Below are 27,406 nucleotides of genomic sequence, written 5' to 3' on the forward strand. Positions count from 1 at the left end.
CAACAATATATTCAATTATGCATGCCTGTGTGTATGTATACATATGGATATCATATGCTTACATATGCTTATGTATAAGTGAAATGAATGACAGAAAGCATACAAGGGACACAGCAGGGAGGAATTAGAATTATTTTGCTATTATAAGGCACTGACACTATCTTTGAAGTGGTAGAGTGTAATTTGAAAGTGGGTTTGCTGAAATGTATATTGCAAAGTCCCAGGTAGCTACTAAGAAAAAAAGTAAAAGAAGTATAACCAACATGTTGAGAAAGGAGAGAAAACAGAATAATCTAAAATGCTCGATTAAAACTATGAAAGGTAGGAAAAGAGTAGAAGACAAAAATAGGAATAAAGAACAAGGTAATGAATAGAAAACAGCAACAAATATGACAGATAATAATCCAACTATATCAGTAATCACTTTGAACATCAATGTAGACCACCTAAATGCACCAATTAAAAGACAGACATTGTCAGAGTGGATCAAAAACACAAGACCCAACTATACGTTGCCTTTAAGAAACCACTTTAAATAGAACAACACATGTAGATTAAAAGTAAATAGTTGGAGAACAACACACCATGCTAACACTAGTTAAAAGATAAGAAAGGACACTGCATAATGATAAAGGGATCAATTCTCCAAGAAGGCATACAACCCTTAACAGGTATGCACCTAGTAACAGAGCATCACACTATGCAAGGCAAAACCCGATAAAACTGGAAAGAGAAATAAAAGAATCCACTATCACGGTTGGCAACTTCAACACCCTTCTATCAGAAATGGACAGGCCTGGCAGGCAGAAAACCAGTAAGGACCGAGTTGAACTCAGCAACATCATCAATCAACTGGATCTGACATCTACAGACCACTTTATCCAACAACAGCAGGGTACACATTCTCCTCCAGCTCACACGGAATGTTCACAGAGATAGATCCCATTTTGAACCATAAAACACACTTTAACAAATTTGACAGAAGAGAAATCATACAGTGTCTGCCCTCAGACCACAATGAAATTAAATGAGAAATCAATAACAGAAAGGTAACTGGAAAGCCCTAAAAGGGAACTGTGTGTGTGTTAGGGAGTCTGGGTTAAGTACATCTTCTGCAAACCACAGAGAGTCGCAGAAGGTCTTAGATTAGCAAGTAGGAGCATGACTAGAAATGTGCTTTGGGAAAACAAGGCTATAACACGTGGGTTGGACTGGAAGAGAAAGTTAATAGATCCAAAGAAAACAGTTAAACAAGTAAGACACTCCAGGTAAGAGGTAAAAAGGACCCAAAACAGACTAGTAACAATGGAATAGAACCGAGCAATGTGAGAAATCTACAAATAATGACACCTAATTTGTATTTTAAAATATAAAATGTACGTCCTCACCTCATCTATTCCCATCTTCATCTTCAGTCTATGTCACCGACACCACTGAACTTTGGACACAGCAACCAACTCCTGGCTGCCCTCCCAGCTTCCGTGCTCACGTCCACCTTCACCCCACTGCACAGCAGCCAGAACTCTCTTATCAGACCTCATACCCCTGCTCAGTATCCTCCAAGTGGGACCAAACCGACACTCCTCACTGTGGTCGGCAGGACCACCTCTCAGGCCTCCTGTGATCACCCGCCTGCAGCCACCACGGCCTCCCTTCAGCTCCTCTGAACCCTCAGCTGACTGTCACTGAGGACTCTGCACCAGCTGTCCCCTCTGCCTGGAATGGGCTTCCCCTACATCTTCACATGCCTGGTTTTTTAAAATGGGTCACTTATGGGGCTTCCCTGGTGGCGCAATGGTTGAGAATCCGCCTGCCAATGCAGGGGCATGGGTTCAAGCCCTGGTGTGGGAAGATCCCACATGCCACGGAGCAACTGGGCCCATGAGCCACAGCTACTGAGCCTGTGCATCTGGAGCTTGTGCTCCACAACAAGAGAGGCCGCGATAGTGAGAGGCCCGCACACCGCAATGAAGAGTGGCCCCCACTCACCGCAACTAGAGAAAGCCCTCTCACAGAAACAAAGACCCAACACAGCCAAAAATAAATAAATAAATAAACTTAAAATGTGTCACTTCTCAGCTCAAATGTCATCTTTTCAGAGATGCCGCTGTCGATGACTATTCTTAAAGCAGCCACCCGTCTAGCTGTCCTATTATCCTGCTTGATTTCTTCACAGCAATCACCACCCTCTACCATTACCCTCTTTATCTAGACAGGCACATTGTCTCACTCCCCAGCAACCCACACTGAAATGTACATCCTGTGATGGCAGGACCTTGTCTGTCTCACTCACCACCCTGTTCCCCCAGGGAAAGGACAGGCCTGAAACAGAGTAGACATTTAGTAAAATATACACTCAAGAACACCAAATTCTCTCACAGATGCTAGTGAACGAGTAACATTCACTGAGCTGTGCGTCTTCCTTTCTTCTCCTGTTGCTTTATGAGCTGCTGTACGGACTGGATTGAAAACCATTCATTTGAGATAACATAGTACCTTCTAAAGAGGGTGTATCGGGACCTCCCTGGTGGTCCAGTGGTTAAGACTCCGTGCTTTCAATGCAGGGGGCATGTATTTGATCCCTGGTCAGGGAATTAGAATCCCACGTGCCACGCGTCCAAAAAATAAATAAATGAAATTTGTTAAAAATAAAATAAATAAATAAAGAGGGTGTATTGCCTAAAGCAGTAAAATTATTCAAGCTATTCAGCTTTTATGATTAGGCAATCTGGTGGCTTTAAAATAAGATGGACACCCTTACCTTACAAGCTAAGTTACTCGCCCCCAAATTTATACACAGATGGCAAGGAGACTTCCTCTAAATGTAGGGGAGAGCCATTGGGAGAGCCTTCTGGGGAAGCAGGTCTGCAACCTCCCCCTCCCAGACTATGAACTATAGGCCTCCTAGCAGCCTTCCTGCATCTCGGGTTTGCCAACTTAACTAAAATGCACCAGTGAAGACAAATCATAAGGGGAAAAAAAATAGCCATATATGTGTGTTACACACATACGCACATACGCATTTATAAGAAAAATACATAGAAAATATAAAACCAAATAGTTACAAGAACGTAGCTTTTGAGAAATAACATTTTCTCACACAGCAAAGCAGAAACGTTTGAGCTAAGGAACCAAAATGATGAAGAGGCTCCCAACGCCACTTCTTGTTTGGTTTGGCCATCCAACTTTTTTTCTTTGCCTTTCTCTTTTTTTCCTATTTCTTTTGGCCAATCTGGCCCATGTGGCCGCTAGTGTGTGACTGCCCCAGTGCCATGGCATGTCCATTTCCATTTAGTAACAGTAGAGGACACTGACTAAAACCCTTCTTAAACAGAAGCTGTCAAGTTTTCTAAGATAACTGCCCAGCATTTTCCAAAACAGATACCTTGACTGCTTCATTAGCAATATACACCGTGCCTTTTGTTTTTATGAGGTCTGTTTTATTGCCACTGATTACCCAGCTAGTTCCCTAAATGACTGGTGAGGAAATTCATCCTTTTGTTTTACCCCCAAAAATATTTACTGAGTGCCTTCTGGGAACCAATACAGCAGCATTCTGCCTTCTGAGACCACCTACTAGAGATCCAGCACCACCACCTGACACTGGAGGGTAGCTTCCCTATCACTGCTTAGTCCCCAGTCCTAAGCAAGCTCATCAAAATGACCCCTACCCCACACCTCCAACCCACCATCACGGCCAGTTAGCCACGGTTTTGCTGTTGTCTGAACCCATGACTCCTCTGAATTATTTCCATTTTAAAATAGAAAATCTCATTTGTTGAATATGTAGTATAACCTTATAAAAGGCCGTGTCATCTGATGATTCTGTTTGGGACCTGGAAAGAGATGAATGTCAGAGAGCCAGTGGCCCTGACATTGCACCAGGGGAGAAGGACTTGAACCAGGAGTGGGGCAGACAAGCAGAGCCACAGGAGGACCTGGAAGGAAGCAGTGGATTCAGGACTCTGCACATACCTGGCTCATCCCAGATCCCAATGATGAACTCAAATTTACTAACCTTTATGTAGTTTGCAGTTCAAAGTATAAACACACCTAATTTACTACCATTATCAACATGTTAATCTATAACAATCCCTTGAGGTGGTTACTCTTATCCTTGTTTTACGGAAATGGACACCTAAGGGGGAAAGATGTTTGTTGAAATTAATTTGTCCAGGATTATAGCATACATTGCTAGAACTTACCCTGGGCTCTTCCTACACAAATTCCATGTAATTCTCACTACATGACCCAAAAAGATGAGGTCCAATATATAAAAGTTATAGACATTAACTACATGCTAAATAAAGAACCAATCTTCATATAGTAAATATTGAGTAAACTGAGTTGTTTGCAAACTTGAATGGTGTCAAGAGGACGAGAAGTAAGGTGGGGGGTAAAAATAATAGTTGTCATTTAAAAAGTAATTTGATTAGAAAGGGATTCAAAGGTGTAAAGCAAAAGATAATTTTTTTTAGCAAAACCAGTATTAAGACTATAAAATATAACTTTAATCAGAGCACATGACTTCAAACAATCATTGGGAACTGAAAAACTGATTTAAATAGTTAAGTATTTACATATTATTTTAATAATATAAATGTAATTTACTTTGACAAAGGGAACACAAAAATCTATACTTTAAGAATAGAAAGTAATTATTATTATCAAACTTTGGCCAAAATAACTGTTAACACAAGTAGAATACTGCATTCAATTAAGATTGTATATTTTGCTAAAATTGCAAAGAGGTAACGCTAGTTTGAATTATTGAAAGTAACCTGTAAGTAGTTCTACATACGTTCTTTTGACATCTTGTTCAATCATTGACCGAAGTTCTTTATCCTGGAAGAATTTGTTCCAAAGACTCTGAAATAAGGAAAGCAACCTATTTAAAATAATACCCCAACTTTGCTTGACTTTTATGATCTCAATTTAATAATTAAATGATTAAATTTATCCCTCTCTGAGTTATGATTTTACATTGCAGATAGGAAACCTGACCCTGGAAAAATTATTAAAATCTACTTTAATCTCAGAAACACATCCTTATTCTAACATCAACTTTTCCAGTGATATTATTGTGTACATTTAAAGTTTTCTACTATCTGCTTAAAGTGAATGATACTTTTACTGCTACACATCTGCTGCTACCCCTACAACAACAAAAAGGTCCGCCTGGGGCTTCCCTGGTGGCGCAGTGGTTGGGAATCCGCCTGCCGATGCAGGGGACATGTGTTCGTGCCCCGGTCCGGGAAGATTCCACATGCCGCGGAGCGGCTGGGCCCGTGAGCCATGGCCGCTGAGCCTGCGCGTCCGGAGCCTGTGCTCCACAACGGGAGAGGCCACAGCAGTGAGAGGCCCGCGTACCGCAAAAAAAAAAAAAAAAAAAGGTCCGCCTGGATTAGAGGAAGCCCATTGGCCAAGTGGTCACACTTGAACCTGACCTGAACTGCCAACGCACTAATTAAGATATGTAACGTTTTCTACTACGCTCTATTAGGTTTTATAATCAAATAGATTTTTATGTACTTTTTAAAATGTGAACTTAAAGTTTTAAAAATTGCTTAATATTTCATGCTGCTATACCATAGACTACGTTATAATAATTACATGTATCAGGAAAAAGAAATGTTAATACTATGTAGAAAATAGAGAAAAAAAAGTCTGTTAACATGGAAATAGGAATTAGAGCAGCAACTGAAGAAGTTACACTATCAATACCTCTGAGGTAGTAATTACTCCTTGTGGGCCTGATCTTTTTCGTGATCTTTAAAAACTTGTTCACAGATTCACTACAAACAGTTGCTTTCCTTCGTGTGACTTAGTCCTTCCAGGTGAAGCCTTCTCCACCTTTGTCAGGAAGGGAGGCTCTCCGCAGCCTTCCCGCTCCCCCCTGAGACCCTGGGAGGACAGTTCTACCCTCAGCTTCGTGCTCTTCTCTCTGACCCTCGGCTCTTGCAGACCCCTGGGGCCTCTTCTTGGCAGTGCCCTTCCCCAGAAATAGACCATTGGCATGGAATAAAGCCCATCTGGTTTTAGGTGGTATAACTTGTGGGGTAAAAAAATAATAATAATTGGTATGGTATAACACTGCTTTCGTGGTGATGGATAACAAGACATAAGCATACTCTTATGGGTAAAAGCGGTTGAGATATGAATAAAGACAAACTTTACCCCTTCATCCTGGGAAAGGGGATTATTGATCATCAAGTCTTGCTGGCCAACAACCTTCCTCGGGTTTGTGATGTGCTGGGAAAGAAAGAGAGAAAACACAAATGCAAAGATCAGAGGCTACTGGACTCCAAAGCATACTTAAGAAAACAATTCCATTAATTAAAGTACAACTTACTATTTCTTTAATGTTGCTATACCATGCTCTTAATTCTTTAATTCTATTTATCCACTGACTTTTATCTTGAGGAAGAACACAAAGAAAGAGCTGTCAAAAAAAAAAAAAAAGGAAACTTTCATAAAAATCCTAAGAAGTAAAATGTCAAACTATGGCAAATGGCACCACCTGAAAACTGAAGAAGATATTCATATTCATGTTATCATTCCAATCCTCAGTCAATTACATTTGGGGGTATTTAAGAAATATATAAATTTGGACAATTCCAAAAGTGAACAAAGGCCAAAGAACAAGATCCCAAAAGCTACATCACAAGGTGGAATCAACCTCCCCTCCAAATTTATAATAAAAGTGAACAAGAAAAATTCATTGAGGTTCGAGTACAATTCTATTTTACATTCTTACATTAAGGGGGGGGGCTTCTGGGGTGTATGAACAGGCGCAAGGTCCAATTTGTAGTTTCAAGGTTTCAGATCTGTCTTCAAACAAGCAGGTAAAGGACAGAGAGGAACAATCTGAGGACACAGCCTGAGCACTGAAGCCTCTCCTTCTACAGCAGAAAACGTAATTTACAACTAGCAGTCAGCTTATGAAAATAACAAGCATTCTTAAAAAGACAAATTTGATTTAATTTAGCTTAATACAACATTAAAAAAAATCTGGGTTTGAGTTTATTTTTAGCGAATGAAGGAGACATTAAAAAGTTCAACAACAAGGAGTTGGGGGTGGGCCCAAACCTCCTGTGTACAAACAGCCGAGCAGCACAACCCCTGCCTCCACTGCCTGCACCAAACGCAAGAAGAATGCACTTCGACTATTAAATCTAAATAATTAAATTTCAAACTGTCTACTACATTATGTGTTCCTTACTGTCTTCACTTGCAGGCTCCGTATGCTGAATTTGTGCAGATGAATCCTACCTAAACAACTTTCAAGAGAAGTCATTTTAAAAGTGAGTCTCAATCTAAATTGATTCACTTTGAGCGAACAAAAAGGGACAGATTTCTGAGCGATGAAAGAGATACTGTAGCTCATCATCACTCATGTGGTGACCGATGGGCTTTCTCTGGAAGGAGACTGACCTAATCTCCCTCCAGTTCTCCTTCTTGCTGCCCCTCTCTCGGTGTTTCTAGTACAAAAAATATGGAAAATCTTTTCCATCTGTTATTCGTGAAGAAAAAAGGGAGAGCGACTACATGACGGCACTTGATATAGTAGGAGCCTGAAAACATTCACACACACGCACACCCCCTTCCAGCAGCAAGGATTTCTGCGAATGCCTCTGGGGACCCGGAAGGCGTTACTTGAGTTCCACGCCATCAAATGGGATGAAAAGACCGTTATTTCAAATGACTCCTTCACCATCGCCGGCTATCCAGGGCTAAGGTGGTTCAACCTTATTAGCAAATGTCCTATGAAAGATAAACCTGGATAGCCAAAACCTCGAGAGTGAAGTCTCTTGGAAAATTCAGTGATCCCCCGCATGGGTGATCTTCTGGGGCATCAGGTAATGTGTTGATATACTGCAACTACAAACTGTAAATAAATATTTTCTTCTTACCTTCCAGCAAATGCTGCGGAATCTGCTGCTTCTCAGCTGCCCATTAATCCCCTTCTGCCTTATTGTTGCCAAGTAATTGTTGTTTACAAATAGTTCTTCCCATTCTTTCCTAGATGCAAGAAACCAAAGCATGGGGATCCTTTTGTTAAAATTCTCTGCTTGGAGAGGACTGCTACAGGAATTTAATTTTAAATAAGTCTCAGAAATGCAACTTTTAAAACGTATATATTTATTTGTGTACTGTTTCTGAATGCATGGCTGTCTTTTTGGACAGAGTTCTTTAGTAGATTTAATGAATATGTAGATCGCTATAATTATGCCAGCTACTGAAATTCCTAATGTCTATGGAGGCTATTCCACTGCCTCTAAAATGATGGTACTGCAGTTCAGTGAATCAACAAGAAAAAAATGAATATTAATATAAGTATATGACTGCTTTAGCCATTGACAAAGATATACTTGCTCCAAAAATACACAACCAAAAAGTGAGCCATGGATCGTATTGGCTTCTCACCTGAAATATTTCATTAAATCAACTCATTTTTCTTTCATGTCAAGCTGGGCAATTATATAGAAGACTACTTTCTTTAGTTTTTAGTACAATTTACTATTGAAATCTCTGCAACTTCTTTCCACACGATCAGTTTTAAAATTTTAACAGGTGCAGGCAAATGTGAAAAAAACATCAAAAAAATTTAAAAGCCTCACTGTAAAAACTGTGAAAGGCAAGCTTGAGTACCCTGCCGCCTGTACCTATGGCTGAGGAGATAAACAACTGAAATATGCCTCCCAGGCATGCAGACACCAGGGGCCCAACACCTGTGCCTCATTAATATACAAGTAAATCTGCCCTACTGGGAAACAATTGGAAATTAATTGTCCCAAACCATTTACTGAGTTTGAATAAAGGAAGCAAACCTATATTCCCTGTGTCTGGTACCAAACTAAACATCAAGAACCATTTGTCAACAGTTGAGGCTACTGAGTGCAGCTTTATGAAATTTCTCTCAGATTCCATAATGCCACAATAAACTTATAATGTAAAATTTATTATCAAAGCTGCAAGCCTGGCAATCTCTTCAGAGACCAACTCGCGAGAGAAAGCCTCTAAACCCCTCAATCATCCTTCTCTGTAACACACAGTTGTCGCCGGCCAGACCCAACTCGTGTTCAGAAAGGACAGCCATACGCAAGGCGATCTTAGAGCCGGTATCATAACCAACTGCACACCTAACGTGCAAAACCCTGACTGCAGAGCAAGCTGCATCTTCCCCACAGAGGTTTCCAGAAGAGTGGCCGAGGTAATGGCACGTTCCCTAACGCCACGAGCAGGAGAACTTCCAGCCTCAGCCCCGCAGCACTGATCTCCAGCCGTGCCAAGCTTCTGTCAGAAGGGGCTTGTGGCTAAGTGTGACAAATGCGACACACAGGCCAACCCTATGCTGGAAAGAAAGAAATTCCTACCACTGCTCCATGAAAATGTCTTATTTCCATCACCCTATTCATGAAAGAAAATAATATTTCATTTTGATTTCACTTGCTTTTGTATATTAGTAAAACCAAAAATTTTTCATGCTTTTGGGCCATTTTATTTCTTCTTTTTTAAAACTTCCTTTCTGTAAAATGGAATAATAATAATAGCATCTATCTCAAATAATTATCATGAGAATTAAAATATATGAATAGTCCTTAGAAGGGACTGGCATATCATAACATTTTAGAAAATTAATATTAATAATAATTATAACACAGCTTTTATCTTGGTGTCTTGGGCTTATTGTTCCGAGAGGAGTTTTTCATACCTTAAAGACATCACACCTTTGTCTGCCATATATATATATATATATATATATATATATATATGTTTTTTTTTTTTTTTTTTTTTGCGGTACGCGGGCCTCTCACTGTTGTGGCCTCTCCCGTTGCGGAGCACAGGCTCCGGACGCGCAGGCTCAGCGGTCATGGCTCACGGGCCCAGCCGCTTCGCGGCATGTGGGATCTTCCCAGACCGGGGCACGAACCCATGTCCCCTGCATCGGCAGGCGGACTCTCAACCACTGCGCCACAGGGAAGCTCCCATATATACGTATTTTTAACACAATTATTTTGATTTTCAACACGCTGAAGCTTTTTGTGTATAATTTAAACCTAACATTTATTTCCTCTTGATGCTCTTTCCATTGTTTTCAGGCTTAAGTAATCCTTAGCCACTCCAAGTTCAAAGAAATGTTCACTGAATTCTTGAGTTTTTGGAACATCACTTTAGTCCATTTGTATTATGTATCATACTTTAAATATATTATCCATTTCCCAACAGTTTCACATATATTACCCACATCTCACTGTTCAAGTTTTGTTTTTATACAGTTTGTAGTAATACTCAAAGAGGGGATAAAAAAACGAGTACAAAGAGCGTTACAGGAATACAGCTCCGAAAACGTGCCTATGTTTAAATAGCTTGTGGTCTATGAACAGAAAGCACAGATTTCAAATGGAATAATTTGTCCGAGACCATGCAGTTCCGTGGCCTGAAAACGCCAATACCTTCCCAATCAGAGAGGTAAAGTGTGAGGCAATGACTCTTTCAGCCTCTTCCAAAATCAGCTCCTATTCACAGGTACCAAGACATTGTGAAAGTAGACACAGCTGGTGGCGAGATTCATTGCCATCTTGTCAAGGTCAGGAGCCTTTCAAGGTCAAGTTACACACCACTTACGTAATGAAGGATAATTATTTGTTAGCTCAAATAAGACCCTGTGCCTTGATTACGGTGTTGGTAAAGAATAAAGGAGACTGAGGCATGCGAAATGGAAACATTCTCTCTGAAATTCACAATCATTTAAATTTATTCATAGGTACTCATATAGTTCCAGTTAAGGCACAAATCTCAAACTGATGGAGAGCTCTAACAACAGAGATACTACATAAAAGCCACGAGAAAACATATTAATTGTCTTTCTCTTCTACGGAATGGTGCTTCATTAATAAACTGTGATACAGAGTAAACATAATAAACATTTATTCAGTGCCTACTGTGTGCTTAGCACTCAGAGATATTTGAAAAAGCATATTTAAAAAAGTTAAAGGGAGTAGACGGATGTGTAAACCAATAATCACATGATTAAGGCAAAGCACTCTGGCAGTGCAGAGGAGGGTGAAATAATTTTATATCTAAAAAGTAGAACTCGGTATAAAAAATGATAAATAGTATCCCCGTAGGCACTGAAATGCCACCCTAAAAACTGAGCTGTCAGAGGTTAAACAGTCTATAGAGGACAAAATGTTGGAAAGTTGAGCCCTTTGAAGGGAGCTGGAAAAAAATAAAAGTTTTTTCCAATCACAAATACAAATGGTGGACAACACTCCTGAACTCAGGTGAAGACCTGGGAAAACAATAGTAAGTACTGAGGAGTCAGTGGTGGAATTTTGCCGTTTAATTAAAAAAATAAAGAAAAGGTAGTTGCTAAACTTTGTCTTACACAGGAAAACATATAGTCTGTCACAGCAAAAATCTAGCAGCGATGTTCTCAAAATGTTAAAAAAAAATCCATTCAAAAATGCTTATAAAAAGTCCATTCGAAATATATAATATTCTGGGTAAATCACTTTTAACCTCTGCAACAACCCTCCTGGGGTGAATAATTTTAACCCCTCCCCCCTCCATGAATGACAAAACTGAGGCCCAGAAAAATTAAATAAGTTGTCAAGAGAGAAATGGAATGAGAATTAGGAAAAGCACCTTCCAGAATAACATGGCTGAAAACACTAAAGGGAAGCATAATACTCCACACATCAAGGGACATAAACGGCCCCTGGCAACAAGGCAAGATAGGAATGCGACCTTATATTTTCTTCCTTACATTTTTAGAGTTTGAACATCAAGTCCAAAAGTATAGAGAGAAGTTTTCACCAGTTGGACTGAGAAAGTAAGTCAACAGATGTTGTGAGTGGTTTAAGAACACATGGGACATTTAGGTGCATAATCGCCTCAAATGGAACCTGGGCCTTAAAAACTCTCTGGATAACGCACTAGTGCCATCTAGTGGCAACGACTCTGCATTGCAGGCACTGGGTCCCTGAAAACGTAACCAGCATCTAAGCAAGAAGAGGCAGGAATGGGCTGTTTCATTTCCCTTGCCAATGCTAGCCGATTAGTAGTGGCTGCCCTGGAAGCACTGTGTTCAGGATTCTGAGAACACCTCTGTGCTCCTCAGGGAAGAACTGGCCATGAACACTACAATAATTTCTAAATAAGTGAAATTAATTTTTGCAGCAGCAATGGATGCCTTTCATTTAAGAAGAACTATTTAGGTAGTTAAGGCTCTTGCAATTTTTTTTTTTGACATGGAAATCAACTAGTATTTGCAGTGAAGAAATACAGCTGATGATCATAAGGAGATAACTATTTCTAATTATATATTTTAATGTATTTTCCCAAGATACACACATAAAATTAGTATGAAACTGGTTAGCACCTTCTCAATTTAATTGTTTAAATACTTTTGTAACCTAAAGAATGCAAAAATGACGAGGCAATTCTGGAATAAAAAATTTCTGAATTGTTGTCCCAAATGAGGATACACTAGAGAAAATAACTTTATACTCTATACTTTATATGATGGTTTCACCCGATTTTCTGGCTTTATTTAGACAGGGAACAATGTCTCTGCGGAGCTAATGTAAGAAATCCAGACAATTACAATAACTGAGAAGAGTTCATAGACTACACACTACATACTACTACAGTCTAGTACTGAGTATCTCCAATACTTGGTCAAGAGGAGCTACGTTGGCTTTTACTGATAATAAAGTTGCTGCGTGGAGCAGAGGAGGGCTCGTCACCACAGGGAAGGTCGAGAAGTCACAGACAAGCTGGGGGCAGCAGGGTGGAACAGGAGCTCTCAGAGATGGCCCTGTGGTTTACAAGGTCACCAGTCAACCATCGTCATCTCATCTTTGAGATGTGACTAGAGGAAAAGTAGAACAGTAGAGGAACAGTAGACTAGTAGAACAGTAGAACTAAAGGCCAGGTCAAAGGAAGGTGGTCTTTAAGGCAGACAAGTTGGGTAGAATACTTGAAGGTGAGGAACCACAGGTAAGAAAACTGCATCTGACACACAATGGTTTATACAATTTTATAATCCTAAAGTGCACACCAATATGTGAGGAGATTGCCATATTAATTACGATCATATTTGCTTTATCAAATGCAAAGGGAGAAAGGACACAGTAAATTTTTTAATCTGTATAGAAATAGGGAAAGATTTATCTTAATGAAAGGGCTGTACCATGATTCCAATATTCCACATAGAAGAGTATGTGCCTTTACACCATTTTAAAGGGGTGGTTTTTAAAATACTATCGAAATAGAACAAGGAATGTCTAACTTAAAAATCAAAGGAAATAGGAGAAGTGTAAATTAGGTATGTCAGCATCAGACTATAAAGTGTGGCACCAGATCTGGGTAAGCTACAACATTAGGACTGCAGGTGCCAAGATCAACCAGATAAACACTGATGTTATCTATAATTACCTCATTTTTAGCTTAAATCACAGGTAATGAGGGAACTCAGAGACTCTAAAAAGCAATTAGAAACTATACTGGCTTTTTTGCTTCCTATATCAGGAATTTTTTAAAACTTACTTTTATTTAAAGCTTTTTTTTTCCCCTCCATAATGAAACATCAGGGCATATTACTTATACATATATAAATACATATAAAAACAAAAACAACTCACAATTATTCGCAAGCCTAAAATGGATTTCTTCATATTTCTAGGTGAAAAATGTTCTCATGTGATGAGGCATCATTGAAACAAAGGCAACTGATAGTTCAGCGTGTGGTGATTTGTTAAAATTAATTTACAATGATGTTTTGATTCGGGTTTGGATTTAACTGTGAATTGAGAAATCTTGAGCTTCCATGTCAATATTCACAAGGTGGATAACAACTGAGTTAGCAACAGTTTTGGACTGTCAGATATAATAATTTTTTTAATGTATTATTTTCTTCAAAATATAGTGTTTAAGAGCTTCTAAATTCAGGATCATATTAAAAGTACTCAACAAATGTACTTTTAGAAAAGAAATAAGAAAAGCTGTATCATGAGGTTATAAAAAATTAAGCACATTATAAAAGTCATATTACTAATCAAAGGATCAAACATATAGAAATGAGGTGAGAAAAGGACCTGTTCCAGACAATTGCTACGAAGTTGTCTGAAATGAATGTTTTCTATTCCATGGTTTACTGATGTTTCTTATGTAATTAACACGTAGGGGAAATCCCTTTCTTCAAGACACCTCGCTGCAGACCTCCACCTTCTTGGCCCCCGTCCCGCCCTCGTTTTCCTTGTTATTGGTGATAACCAGCATGGACTTGATATCTTATTTTCTATATGATAAAGAATTTACCACACAGTCTATGATGTAAACAATACTGCAATGGAAATACAGAACTGAAAACAAATTATTTTCTAGTCATTTAGAAGAAAGCATTTATTTCCCAAAATCTGATGTCCTAATTAAAAGTCAATCCTGTTTCTTAAACCATGTTTTCCAAGACGGGGTTGACTTGTAGGGAATAACACATATAGAAATACATGTACTTTTGAAATAAATACTTTCTCTTAAAAAGATTTAAGTGGATTATATTTTAACTGAATCCATCACTCATTTGATGACCAGCACTATGCAATAGAACTTCCTAAGATGACAGAAATGTCCTCTATCTGACCATCCAATATGGTAATCACTACTCACACGTGGCTACTAAACAAGTGAAATATGGCTAGTGCAACTGAATTACAATTGTTTATTGTCTTATTTTAATTAATTTAAACCTAAACTTAGCCCCATGTCACTAGTGGTTCCTATACCAGACAGTGGAACTGTTTTAGGATGATAAACCATTCATATATGCATTCCCTTTTAAAGTACCAACTAAAAAGGTTCAAGAGATGTAAAGATAAATATGCACATGATACATACTCATATAGTGTCCCTGGGGAAAGAAGACAGAAATACATTAAAAGCTAGACTATACAAGTGGTTAAAAAATCAAGATGATTCTATGAGAGACGTAACACAGTATAAAATTCACTCTGGGGGCTTCCCTGGTGGCGCAGTGGTTGAGAGTCCGCCTGCCGGTGCAGGGGACGCGGGTTTGGGCCCTGGTCCGGGAGGATCCCACATGCCGCGGGGTGGCTGGGCCCGTAAGCCATGGCCGCTGAGCCTGCGCGTCTGGAGCCTGTGCTCCGCAACGGGAGAGGCCACAACAGTGAGAGGCCCGTGTACCGCAAAAAAAAAAAAAATTCACTATAAGTAAAATCAGATATACATGTAAAAGTTATTTTTTCTTTTTTTCTTTTTCGTCTCTTAGCTCACTGCCTCCCACTGTATTTCTGTCTCCGTCACCACTCTCTGCCTCCTGCTTCCTCCCACCTCCCTCTTTACTCACACATACACACTCACACACACACACTCACATTCACACGCTAACACACAACACACGTTCACACACACACAACACGCTCACACACAAACACTCACACACACGTGCACTCACACATAAACGCACACTCACACATACACACACACACACACATAAAAGTTAGAAAAGCAGATCTTTAGTGATGACAGTGGTACATCTATAAGTAACCAAAAATGATCGATACTGGAAAGTATCAGACCTGAGGTTTGGACTATGAGCATATTATAACCATACTTGGCAAGAGACTGGCTCAAAGATCCAGGAAATGGTAATTTAAAATGAAGATCAGCGGGCCACGTGATCAAATAAACTTTAATCCAAGGTCAATGTGTACTTTATAATTTGTTAGACTAATGTACCTGGGAAAACAACTTTACATGGGCCCCTGGAAAAATAAGGAAATACCCCCAACCCCAGGGTGACTAGAAAACATCACTCATTTATAGTTAAAAAGAAAAAAAAATGCACTGATTTTAAAAATCCATGCTTGAATACCTAATTTACCCAGCATGATGAAAGGCCAATGTATGCCATTTTCTCAACTCAAAAATGTTGAGAGTACCAAAACGTTTCTAAAACTTAAAGGAGTTTTTTTCCAGATGTGATACATTTGGGGAATGCATGGCTATTTGCTTCTACATTAAATAACTCCACACTGCTTGGCTTTTGGAGTTTTCCATTCTGTTTTTAGTGGCATTTCTCTCATGGCCATTGTTTTCAGGTGATCAGCTATCGATTCGTAAAATAATATGTTAGCTTTCAGAAATCCTAAATCTCCACCCCCGTCACTTGCTCACTTTTTCTTTTCTAAAACCAAGACAACAAAGTAAACTTTGAACTGTCATACATTCTAGCCTATTTCAATTACATAAACTATATTATCCTTTTTCAAGGAAAAAAAAATGAGAAACTAGGTAAGTGGAAGCACTTTAAGAACTGGACGGGCTTTCCTGTGACTAAATCTACCTAAATAAACAAATTCTTTGGCTATTTTAACATTTTCCCCATTTCTAACTTTCTGATTACATCTTCCTTGGGTGAAGATATTAGAAATTTGACCTCTAAATAACTGATATGTTACTGCATCTACAAAGAAAAGAGGGGAGATCCCTTTTCTCAACACTAGACACTGGGAGACACTGAAGTGGAGGAATCAGGGTGTGGAGACCCGGTTCCAGCCCGCACGCTGCTTCCCATGCAGGCCTGAACACCAGTGGCAGCGGTACTTCTCGCACCAATTTTTTGAAACAGCTGCTCCACGTCACAGTGGAAGACGAGTGGTTTCCTCACGACCTCCTTGCCCAATTTAAATTATGCTTCATAAAAAATCCTCTGTTAATATGCAGACATATTCTCCACTGCTGAAATTTTGTTATTTGAAAGTTCATGTACTTCAAAAGAACCCAAATCTAGTCCTGACTTCATAAAAGACCTTTCGTTACTTTGTTATTTGCTGTTCTGTTAGTTCATACACGTGATAATTCAGATATTCCCAAATGGATGCCACAAAACAATTAATTATACGACCACAGATATCTTTATAATGAACGAGAGCGGGATGTTTTCATAAAGTTGTTGCGTGGAATGCTACTATAAGATTGAAAATCAGCCCCGGAAGAAAATTTTCATTTTTTTCTACAGAACTTTTAAAAATACTATAATTAGGAATGGTGCCTAGAGAGACAGAGGCAGGAAAATGGGCTCCTTCTCTAGGGAGCAGGCTCCATCAGCAGCTCAGGGGCAGCAGGAGAAACGGGGGTGGGAGCAGTGTTCAAAATGCCAAACAGACCACTCCGGCTCTCTTAATTTATCCTACCCCCTCCACCCTACCCCAGATCTCTCAGGTGGGAATAAATGAGGTCAGAATACAAAGGAGAGACTCAGGCTCTGAGCGTGGCCCTGTGGTGCCTGTGGAGAGGGACGGGCAAGCAAAGGACAGGAGTTACTTTGGAGATTATAAATTTATTCTTGTGAACCGAATAAGATCCAAACAACCAGAACTCTGTGCCTGATTCAGCGACAGTGGGGCTCTACCACTCAAGGGAGCTTTAAGATCTCGAAGCATGTTAAACACTGGAGTGAGAGTGAAGAGATGGTGTGCAACTATTCTGCTTTGCTTCAGATGGGTTCAGAGACTTGGTCATGTCATCCAAATTAGTTTTCTAATCTGAACAAGTAGCTGGAAATACAATCTTTGAAACTCCTTGAGAATATGTCTACCAGACTAAACTACTTCTATATCTATCTCAGAAAAGTGCCTCTATAATCATGGAATGAAAACTAGGTCCGTATGTTCAGATGATACTAGGACATCTTTTTAATTTTCAAATATTCTCTCATTACCAGGCTAATTTTATTCCATAGCTGGTTTACTGATTTCTCCCTTATTTCTAGGCACATAATATTCACTCTCAATTGTAACATTATCAACTATTTCATATAATTTTGTGCAATTTAAAGATTCACATTTTCAACTCCCAGTTAACATTTTTGATCACTGATTTAGATGTATCAAACATCTATGATACACTGAAATCTACTGTCAAAATAGCAGTTCCTGCAAAGTAACAATGTCACCACAATGAAACAGTTATATGTAAATACCCATGTTGTATGAGTTTGTCACTGACAAATACAAGGCCAACTGAATCTACCCATTCTGAGTGCCCCAAACTCCCAAAAAATGCATTGCTGAAGTAGAAAATGAAGAATGTCTTTGTTCATATCGTTCACCTCACGGAAAACTCCTGTTCATCTACTTTGTCTAGCAAACTATCTATCCTCCCAACCACAACCCACCCTCAATATTAACTAGCCCGTCTGGTATTCCCCTAGTTCTTGGTGAAATGCCCCCACGATGACACCAGTCCTCACGTATGCTCGTTGCTTCCATGTCTGTCTCCCCTCCTAGATCACAAGTGCACCAAGAACAGGGTCTTTGTTTTAATCTTTGTCTAGCACACTGGCTGGCCTGTAATGGGTGCAGAATAACGATCTGCAGAATGAATGAAGATACGTTAGGTCTCATGATGAACAACAAACTTTCATATATATTTGGGTTGGCCAAAAAGTTCGTTTGGGTTTTTCCATATGCCGGAATGGAAATGGATGTATATATATATATATATATATATATATATATATATATATATATATATATATATATATATATATATGCTTATATATATATAAACAAATGTCAGAAAAGCAATTTTGAAAGCTCTGGATTAATAATAAATGAAAAAATAGGATTATTAACCACTGCCACTTTCCCTCAAAAGGCAAGGTAATCTGATATAGAAAAGAGACAAATATTAAATACTAATTTTATTAAAATATTCTATGTAAATTTCACCCTTAAACTATATCTTTGAGATGTATAAATTGTCCATCAAATCAAACATCAGAAATTTATTGCCACTTTAAAACTATATAGAATTTTAAAATACTTCCCTGGTGGCTCAGTGGTTAAGAATCCGCCTGCCAAGGCAGGGGACACGGGTTTGATCCCTGGTCCAGGGAGATCTCACATGCCAAGGAGCAACTAAGCCCTTGCGCCACAGCTACTGAGCCCGTGTGCCACAACTACTGAAGCCCGCGTGCCTAGAGCCCGTGCCCCGCAACAAAGAGTAGCCCCCGCTCGCTGCAACTAGAGAAAACCTGTGCGCAGCAACGAAGACCCAATGCAGCCAAAAATAAATAAGATGAGTAAATTTAAAATACTTTTCTGAGATGAAGGCCAACTTTGTTAGGCGAAAAAGTTGATTAAAACTTAAAGGAAGGGGGGCTTCCCTGGTGGCGCAGTAGTTGAGAGTCCGCCTGCCGATGCAGGGGACACGGGTTCGTGCCCCGGTCCGGGAAGATCCCACATGCCGCGGAGCGGCTGGGCCCGTGAGCCATGGCCGCTGAGCCTGCGCGTCCGGAGCCTGTGCTCCGCAACGGGGGAGACCACAACAGTGAGAGGCCCGCGTACCGAAAAAAAAAAAAAAAACAAACAAACTTAAAGGAAGTTTTAGAAAAGAGAGAAAGAAGAAAGAAACTAGTATTGTTACTCACTATGTGTTAGGTGACTGGTTTAGCAGTTCTACACATTTGTAGGTCTGTCCTCTACAACTCTGTGATATAGGAGCTGTTAATACTCCAGCTTCACAAATGAAGTAATTAGGAATCAGGAAGGTTAATTACCTTGCCTAAGATCACACAGTCAGTAAGTGCTGGAGCTAAGATGTAAACTTTATTCTGTCTTAGATCTATCTGTGTATTTTTTCTAAACAGTTTCCCTAAATTATGTATTTATTCTTAAAAACTTAAAGAGTCAGTGTCATATAATTATATAGATTCTCAACAAAATATAGGCATCACATCAAAGCGGGGAAAGCAACTTTCTAAGAATCAGGAAAGAAACCCTAATTCTAGGTCCTCCTCTTTCATCTATTTACTAAGCTATATCCTGGAAAAATAATTTAAAAGGCAAGGCCTCAGGAACTTAAGATGAGTGGGTGGAGAAGGAGTGGGATGGGGAATTCAGTTTGGTCTTGATTATCTTTAGTATGTGTTATGGACTGAATGTGGCCCCCACAGATTCATGTTCTGAATCCTGACACCCAATGTGACAGTGTTTAGGGGTGGGGCCTTTCGGAGGTGATTAAGTCATCAGGGCTGGGCCCTAATGAACGGAATTAGTGCCTTTACAAAAGAGGCTCCCAGAGATCTTTCTTGCCCCTACAGCCAAGTGAGAACGCAGTGAAAAGACTCATCTATGAACCCGGAAGTGGGCTCCATCAAACATCAAATCTACCAGCATCTTAATCTTGAACTTCCCAGCCTCTAAATTGTGAGAAATAAATTTCTGTTATTAATAAGCTACCTAGTCTCTGGTATTTTGTTACAGCAGCCCAAACAAACTAATACAGTATAACTTTCAATAATTAAATTGTTTCTAAAATTCCGTATTTCCGTATTCCTAAAAATAATAGATTAACAAATTTATATCATTCTAAGAGCATAACCAGAACTTAGATTTCTAATTTTAAATCCAAAGTATGCTTTTGCCCTATTATCTCTAATATTTTGAATCACTGCTTCATTGTCATTTCAAGAGACATATGACCCTCTTACATACAAATCGGGGTGAGGAGGAAGGTACTATACCAACAATAAATGTAAATGATGTAAGGATATTTCCCACATCCTCCCAAATTATTAATTACATGTAAGTAGGATACATAAAGTTTGTGATAAAACTTGAAGCCTAATTTAAAAAATTTCCTCACTGACTAAAGAAAGTTCAAATTAATGGTTTTCTTCCTTATTCAGAAAAAGACAACTTTTAAATTCAAAAAGCTAAACCAACTATAATTTTTTTTAAACTTTTAACCAACTTAAACAGCCTTTGACTCTGTGGGCTACAGAATACACCATACTGAGAAAGGGAGGCAACTGTGGCAGCTCTGATCAATATCAAGAAATAATAGAAAAACAAATAACATATGCTAACACGTATATATGGAATCTAAAAAAAAAATTGGTTCTAATGAACCTAGGGGCGGGAGAGGAATAAAGACACTGACATAGAGAATGGACTTGAGGACACAGGGAGGGGGAAGGGTAAGCTGGGACAAACTGAAAGAGTGGCATGGACATATATACACTACCAAGTGTAAAACAGATAGCTAGTGGGAAGCAGCCGCATAGTACAGGGAGATCATCTCGGAGCTTTGTGACCACCTAGAAGGGTGGGATAGGGAGGGTGTGAGGGAGACGCAAGAGGGAGAAGATATGGGGATGTATGTATACGCATAGCTGATTCACTTTGTTATAAAGCAGAAACTAACACACCATTGTAAAGCAATTATACTCCAATAAAGATGTTAATATATATATACATATATATATATATATATATATATATATATCAAGAAATAATGCCATCAGGACTTTAGTGCCAAGTGGCTTTTTATTTTCTTTCCTTAAAAAGAAAATAAAATATATAAAGGGGAAATTTTTCCCTTAATTCTTCAACAAAACTTCTTTTGAAATATGAAACTTGGTCTTTCTTTAGAGGGAAAAAACTACAAAGCCAAAAAGAATGAATATTTCTTAGTTAAAAAAAAGAAACAGTGTGTAGTTTATAGTCCTTATTCAAGGACTACACATTTTTCAAGGCTCAAGTCACCCTGTTATGCCAGCTGTAGGATTTGCTAATTCAAAAGACACACATAAGTATTTTGCAATTCTTTTTTGCATTCAACTACCTTTGTTTTTTAATTCAACATCAGGGTTTCTGACTAACTAAATCATTACAAGTTTTGTTGATCGGCTATGACTTATAACTGAACAATCACTGGTCGTTATTATTTTGAACTGTCTCTTGGAGTCAGCATTTAAGGTATTATTTGAAAATTACCCAATTGTCAAAATCCAGAAGAAATACATTTTTACTAATGGCACAGCTTGGGAAAATACACTAAAAATGGTACCACGTGGGCTTCCCTGGTGGTGCAGTGGTTGAGAGTCTGCCTGCCGATGCAGGGGGGCACGGGTTTGTGCCCCGGTCCAGGAGGATCCCACATGCCACGGAGCAGCTGGGCCTGTGAACCACGGCCGCTGAGCCTGCGCGTCTGGAGCCTGTGCTCCACAACGGGAGAGGCCACAGCAGTGAGAGGCCCGTGTACCACAAAAAAAAAAGTACCATGTGAAATTTAATTGTAAAAATAATTAGAGTCAGCTAAGATGATTTACCACTGAATACACAGAATCTAGAAAATCAGAGTTAAATAGACAAAATTATTTTAAAATAATCCAAAATGATTTGTATTCCATCCTATGCCATTTATACAATGCCAAGATGTTGTCTGAAATTTAAGCAATATTTTGAGTTTCCCAGAGAAACTCAAAATAACTGGTCTGAGTTTTCTCTAAATTGACTCTTAAAACAACAGATTTTAACATGAACTTGTGGCTACATAAACACAGCCTCTTTCAAAAATGAGGTAAAAATGAAGTTATTTTTATACTGGTAATTATAACATTATACTTTTAAAAGCTTTACACTGACTCAAAAAACCATACAGACTTCCAATAAACTTTTGCAGAATATCATAATTTGATCAATCAAGATATTTAAAAACATAGGGTAAAAAAGGGAAAATTTTTAAATGCTCACCTTCAATTTATTTCATAGGTCACTGTTATACCATCTAATAAGATAATTAAAAACATGCAAGCAGCTGGTACTACAGCTAAACAGATTAATGTAATAGTCTGTAGTCATATGTGCTGGCAAGGGGCTCGCCTCTTTGGAGAGGAGAAGGTCAGCTGCCCTTGGGAAGAGGAGGGGGGATGGGGATAGAACGCTCCTACCATGTGGCCCTGTGCTACAGTCACTAAGTTAAACATCTACTGCAAACTGTTCATCGGCAAACTACTTCTCTGCTTTCATACCCTCAGTTTGAAAGGGTCTCAGATTTAATGGTGAAATAAGAAACAGAGAAAGCTCATTTAATCTAACAGAAAACATTAACACTAGTCTTTAAAAAGCACAAGGTATACTGCATAAACCAGTAATATCTTCTCAATTCTTCTAATCTCTCCATTTTTACCACATCATCTGCAAATTAGTTGGGAGATAAACAATTACATTTTAACAGAAACTTCCAAAACAAGATCTAGCTATTACCCAGGCACCATATAATCATCATACTGGTGCCTTAGGAGTTAAATGCAGCTGTACTCTATCTGAATCAATGAAGCAAACCACAAGAGACACAAATCCAAAGTGAAACCTCCTAGCCTCTGAAAAACAAATCTATGAGCCTTAGGCACATAAAGCTATAGATACGGTCCATTGATTGTAAATTTCAAACTTTGTCAAAATTCCAAAAATCCACCTCTGACTTTGTACTCATAATAAAACATCTTCCTCTTATCTCTACTATGTGTACAAATGTGTTATACAAAGGCAACCTGGAATATACAGCAGAGACAGAGTATCAAGCCTCAGGTTAAGCTTGTTCTTAGCCTCCTTTCTGCTAAAAAACAAGTTACTTTCCTGTAAGACATTTTGTTTTTAAATCTTCCTTTTGGTGTCTCTACATTAGCGCACTATAAAAATATTCTACAATACCAGAAGATTAACAATGATGACAATGATGAGGATGACATGGACTGGAAGATAAAAGCAGCTAATATTTATTCAGCATCTGCCACACAACATTAGCCCATTAACTCCTTGTAACAAATGTGTTTTATTATCCCCACATTCAAGGTGAGGAAACTGAGCCTAAGACTTGTCCAAAGTCTCCATTTGGAGTCAAGATACGAACCAACTCGCTATGTTTAGATATTATTAATAAACAAAAACCAAAACAACAACAACAAAAAAAGAGGCTGTGCCCTCTTGTAACTGACCATCTAAGACCACAATAATAAAAATAAATAATGGAAAGAATATAGACTTAGGTGACCAACTCAAGACTGAATTGGAAAGTTAATAAAACTTGGCACATGCTATAAAAAGGGTACACATGTGGAAGGTTAAGTGAACACTAAGGCAGCAAAGTTGCCAGTTCACATGAGGTAAGCACAAAGAATTAATAATATTAATGCATGGCTTTGCATTTAGATTTTCAGAAGGCTTTATCTTATACAGTCCTACCTCGATCTTTAAAACAGTTGTGAGAAGGAAGCAGGTCAGACATTATAATGTCCATTCTACAGATAAAAAATTAGAGCTAATCATTATCCCAAGGCACAGCATATATAGCTTGAGTATCCTAGTACTAGGTTGACAGCCAGAATTATCTGCGAAGAAAGGTCAGGATTTCTGAGGTGGTTTAAAACACAAAGGTAGACTTGTTAGGCTAAAGATATTTGACGGCTGGAACATTCACATTTTTCTAATAACCTATTTCTACTTGCTTTAAAAGAGTTCCAATAGTAATGGAAAAATAATTTTCATTTTCAAAAGTAAATTTTATTGACAATTCTGTTGCCATTTTAGTGCGATTCTGCAACAATTCCTGGGTTTTATCAGTTAACCTGATATGAAAATATACCCTAGAGCTGTGCTCCTATGAATTCTGCATTTAACCCAAGTGTCAAATTCACAAGTAAGCTCACTATATTGTAAGAGCTATTGCCTACTCAGTAGAAAAATATTCATTTCACACCTTAAATACTATAATACTATTTAATAACAGCACCGGCCTGCCAACTATTAAAAGCTCATTTTTATACACTGTACTACCTGAGCTTTTTATCTTGCCTTTTTACTTACAACAATAAATTAATATCCTAACATTACAACACTGACAGGCATTGATTAAAACTATATTAGTTAACAACATTAGTATTTACTGTGCAAAGTTGCATTAGGAGTTCATTTTCAAAGTACAATTATCATTCAAAATAATTCAATATTTATCAATTAAATAAGATACTTTAATCTTCAAACTACTCAAGAACAAAATAAACTACCAGATAACACTGTGCCTTCATATTAACACATTTCTCTTAACTTGCTGTCCATTAGTTACTATAATTAGCTAATTACAAATGTAGGTATGAAGTATAATTCACCAATGAAATTGATATATACATATGGGTTTTCCTGCCTTTGAAATACATCTTTATTTTCCTTTTGTCTTGGATTTTTTTGAACTGTATTTATACCTAATACTGATACTTCCACCATGGATTTCACACATATTATCATCTTAGCATTCCTCAGTTACATGACAAACATGAGTATTTATTTAAATATCTTTTATAGAGAGTTCCCTGGTGGTCTAGTGGTCAGGATTCTTCACTTTCACTGCTGTGGCCCAGGTTCAATCCCTGGTCGGGGAACTGAAATCCTGTAAGCTGTGCAGCATGGCCATAAATAAATAAATAAATATCTTTTATATTCATCTTTTTTTTTCTTTTTTTTTTGGTGTGATCAACATGTTCAGATAGAGGATTCTACCTATTATTTAATATGTCAAATTCCAAACTTTATATTACACTTCAGCACTAAAAGAAGGTACTGGAGAACTCCAACATTTATAAGGTAGGATGGGTACAGAGAAAATATAATGACAACACGTGAGCTTTTACTGCTGTGATAATACGCTTATAGAACGCCATGGGAACATAAGCCTTCTGTAGTACCCGTGACACCTGAATGACTGATTATTTATAAAGACTCCAACTGGTATAAAATAAAGATGTCAAGCATCTCAATTACCACCTCATTTCTGGAATTCATAAACAAACTGTAAAAACTTTCACAATGACCACAGTTTTATTAAGTGCTTCCTGAATATAAGGCCCTACTCTAGATGTTAAAAGCTTGCCTGGGATCTGAAGAAACAAATGACACATTTCCAGCTAGGTATACAGAGTATGTGTTCAAGAAAAAGATAAAGATTCTCAGCATAAATTCCATACTTATTATAGAAAAGAAGGAATTATAGCTTAATATTCAAATGAGTTTCCAAGTGTACAGTGGTTTTTGCATATATTTTATAGCATCAACACACAAGTATCGGAACTTATGAACCATAAGGACAATGTACTCCAATTAAAGTATTTCTTCAAGAATCTGCACTGTTACCTATAATGCCAAAATGTATTATTACTCGATCTCTACTTTTTATTCCCCAAAAGAAAACAACCTAGTTCTTACATCACTTTGGTTCAGTATATGAATTTTCAAATATTACTGGAAATGCATTAATCTTTCTTCTTCCTAGGTTTCCCTGTTAAGAAGATACAAAATATATAAACATTTACTCAAGCAAATTCAAGTTATAAAGAGAATATTAACAAATAACTAGATAAGATGCATGTTTCCTTAATTGCTGTATCCTTTTTAAAAATTGTTAATTGAGATGTAACTGCCCTGTTTGCTGAAGAGCCAAAAGGGATGTTAACAAACAGCACTTAATGTAACCATGGATTATATTTTATACTCTCTTGAGATGCTCACAAGCAGTACACTCTGTATTAGCAGGAAACTTAAACAAAGGAAACCTTTAGTACTGTAAGAGATATACTGGAAAAACAAAAACAAAAATGGATTATATTGAAGCTTAATACTACATATGTATTCATTCTAATCATCCTACTCTAGGATAACGACAGATATCTACAATAAGTCCATCTACTCAATAACTAAGAATGTTACATTTTCAATTACTCAATAAGTCTGCAGGACAATTGCATACCACAATATTCTTCACATTTGCCAGATTTTTTTTAGAACCCTGTAAGATTAGATATCTTGTAATATTATATATCTATGTATTCATCACCTACCTATAGGAATTAAAAGTTCCATCAGAGTCTAAAGTAGAACTTGTTCTTCTTCCATTTTGATTTGAATCTCCTGGAAAAAAAATTTAAAATACTGAGATTATGAAACTTGAGTATTTCAGTTGAAAAGCTACTGTGTGACAGCTCCACGCGGTTATTGAGTCAAAACAACAAATATCCCCTTATACCTCTCCCAAATATCTTTTGTAATCAGAGTCCTTTAAACAAAAAATTCATTTTGATGTTAAAATATAGACAAATACCACCACTCCTAACTTGGATAGGAATACTACAGAAGTAATTGCAAACAGGAACAAATGAAGTATAATACAGCCATCTTCTGCTTATGACTCACAGACAAAACCAAAATTTATACACCATTTAATCACAAACTAACGCTTATAAACAAAGGGCAACTTTTTATTAGTGTCCTGTCCACTGGCAGAGTCAAAAGAGAGCAGGCAGACAGCAGACTTGGAATACCCTCCCCCGGCCCACCTCACCCCCTGGCCCCCCAGTCCTCCACTCTCTAGGAATCTGGTCTGCAGAGAGGAAGAACAGAAAGCTGAGAGGTGCTGATCAAGAATGCATTCTATAAAGACACAGACCTACTAGAGAATGGACTTGAGGACACGGGGAGGGGGAAGGGTATGCTGTGACAAAGCGAGAGAGTGGCATGGACATATATACGCTACTAAACGT

General features: G+C 38.2%; 1 protein-coding gene across 3 annotated transcripts in view; it reads right to left on the minus strand.

The window, feature by feature from the left end:
• The window catches only part of TBC1D5 (TBC1 domain family member 5), a 558,005-nt gene that overhangs the window by 253,585 nt on the left and 277,014 nt on the right, over positions 1-27,406 (minus strand). For all 3 annotated transcript variants that reach the window (XM_081234126.1, XM_081234127.1, XM_081234125.1), the window contains 5 exons: positions 26,708-26,777; positions 7,914-8,022; positions 6,353-6,442; positions 6,178-6,252; positions 4,802-4,869 (listed from right to left, as the gene is read on the minus strand). In XM_081234126.1, the coding sequence (XP_081090252.1) occupies positions 4,802-4,869; positions 6,178-6,252; positions 6,353-6,442; positions 7,914-8,022; positions 26,708-26,777 (412 nt within the window). The remainder of the gene's footprint in view (positions 1-4,801; positions 4,870-6,177; positions 6,253-6,352; positions 6,443-7,913; positions 8,023-26,707; positions 26,778-27,406) is intronic.

This window comes from Mesoplodon bidens (genome assembly GCF_964165515.1).
Source record: "Mesoplodon bidens genome assembly, chromosome: 5".
Lineage (NCBI taxonomy): Eukaryota > Metazoa > Chordata > Mammalia > Artiodactyla > Ziphiidae > Mesoplodon > Mesoplodon bidens.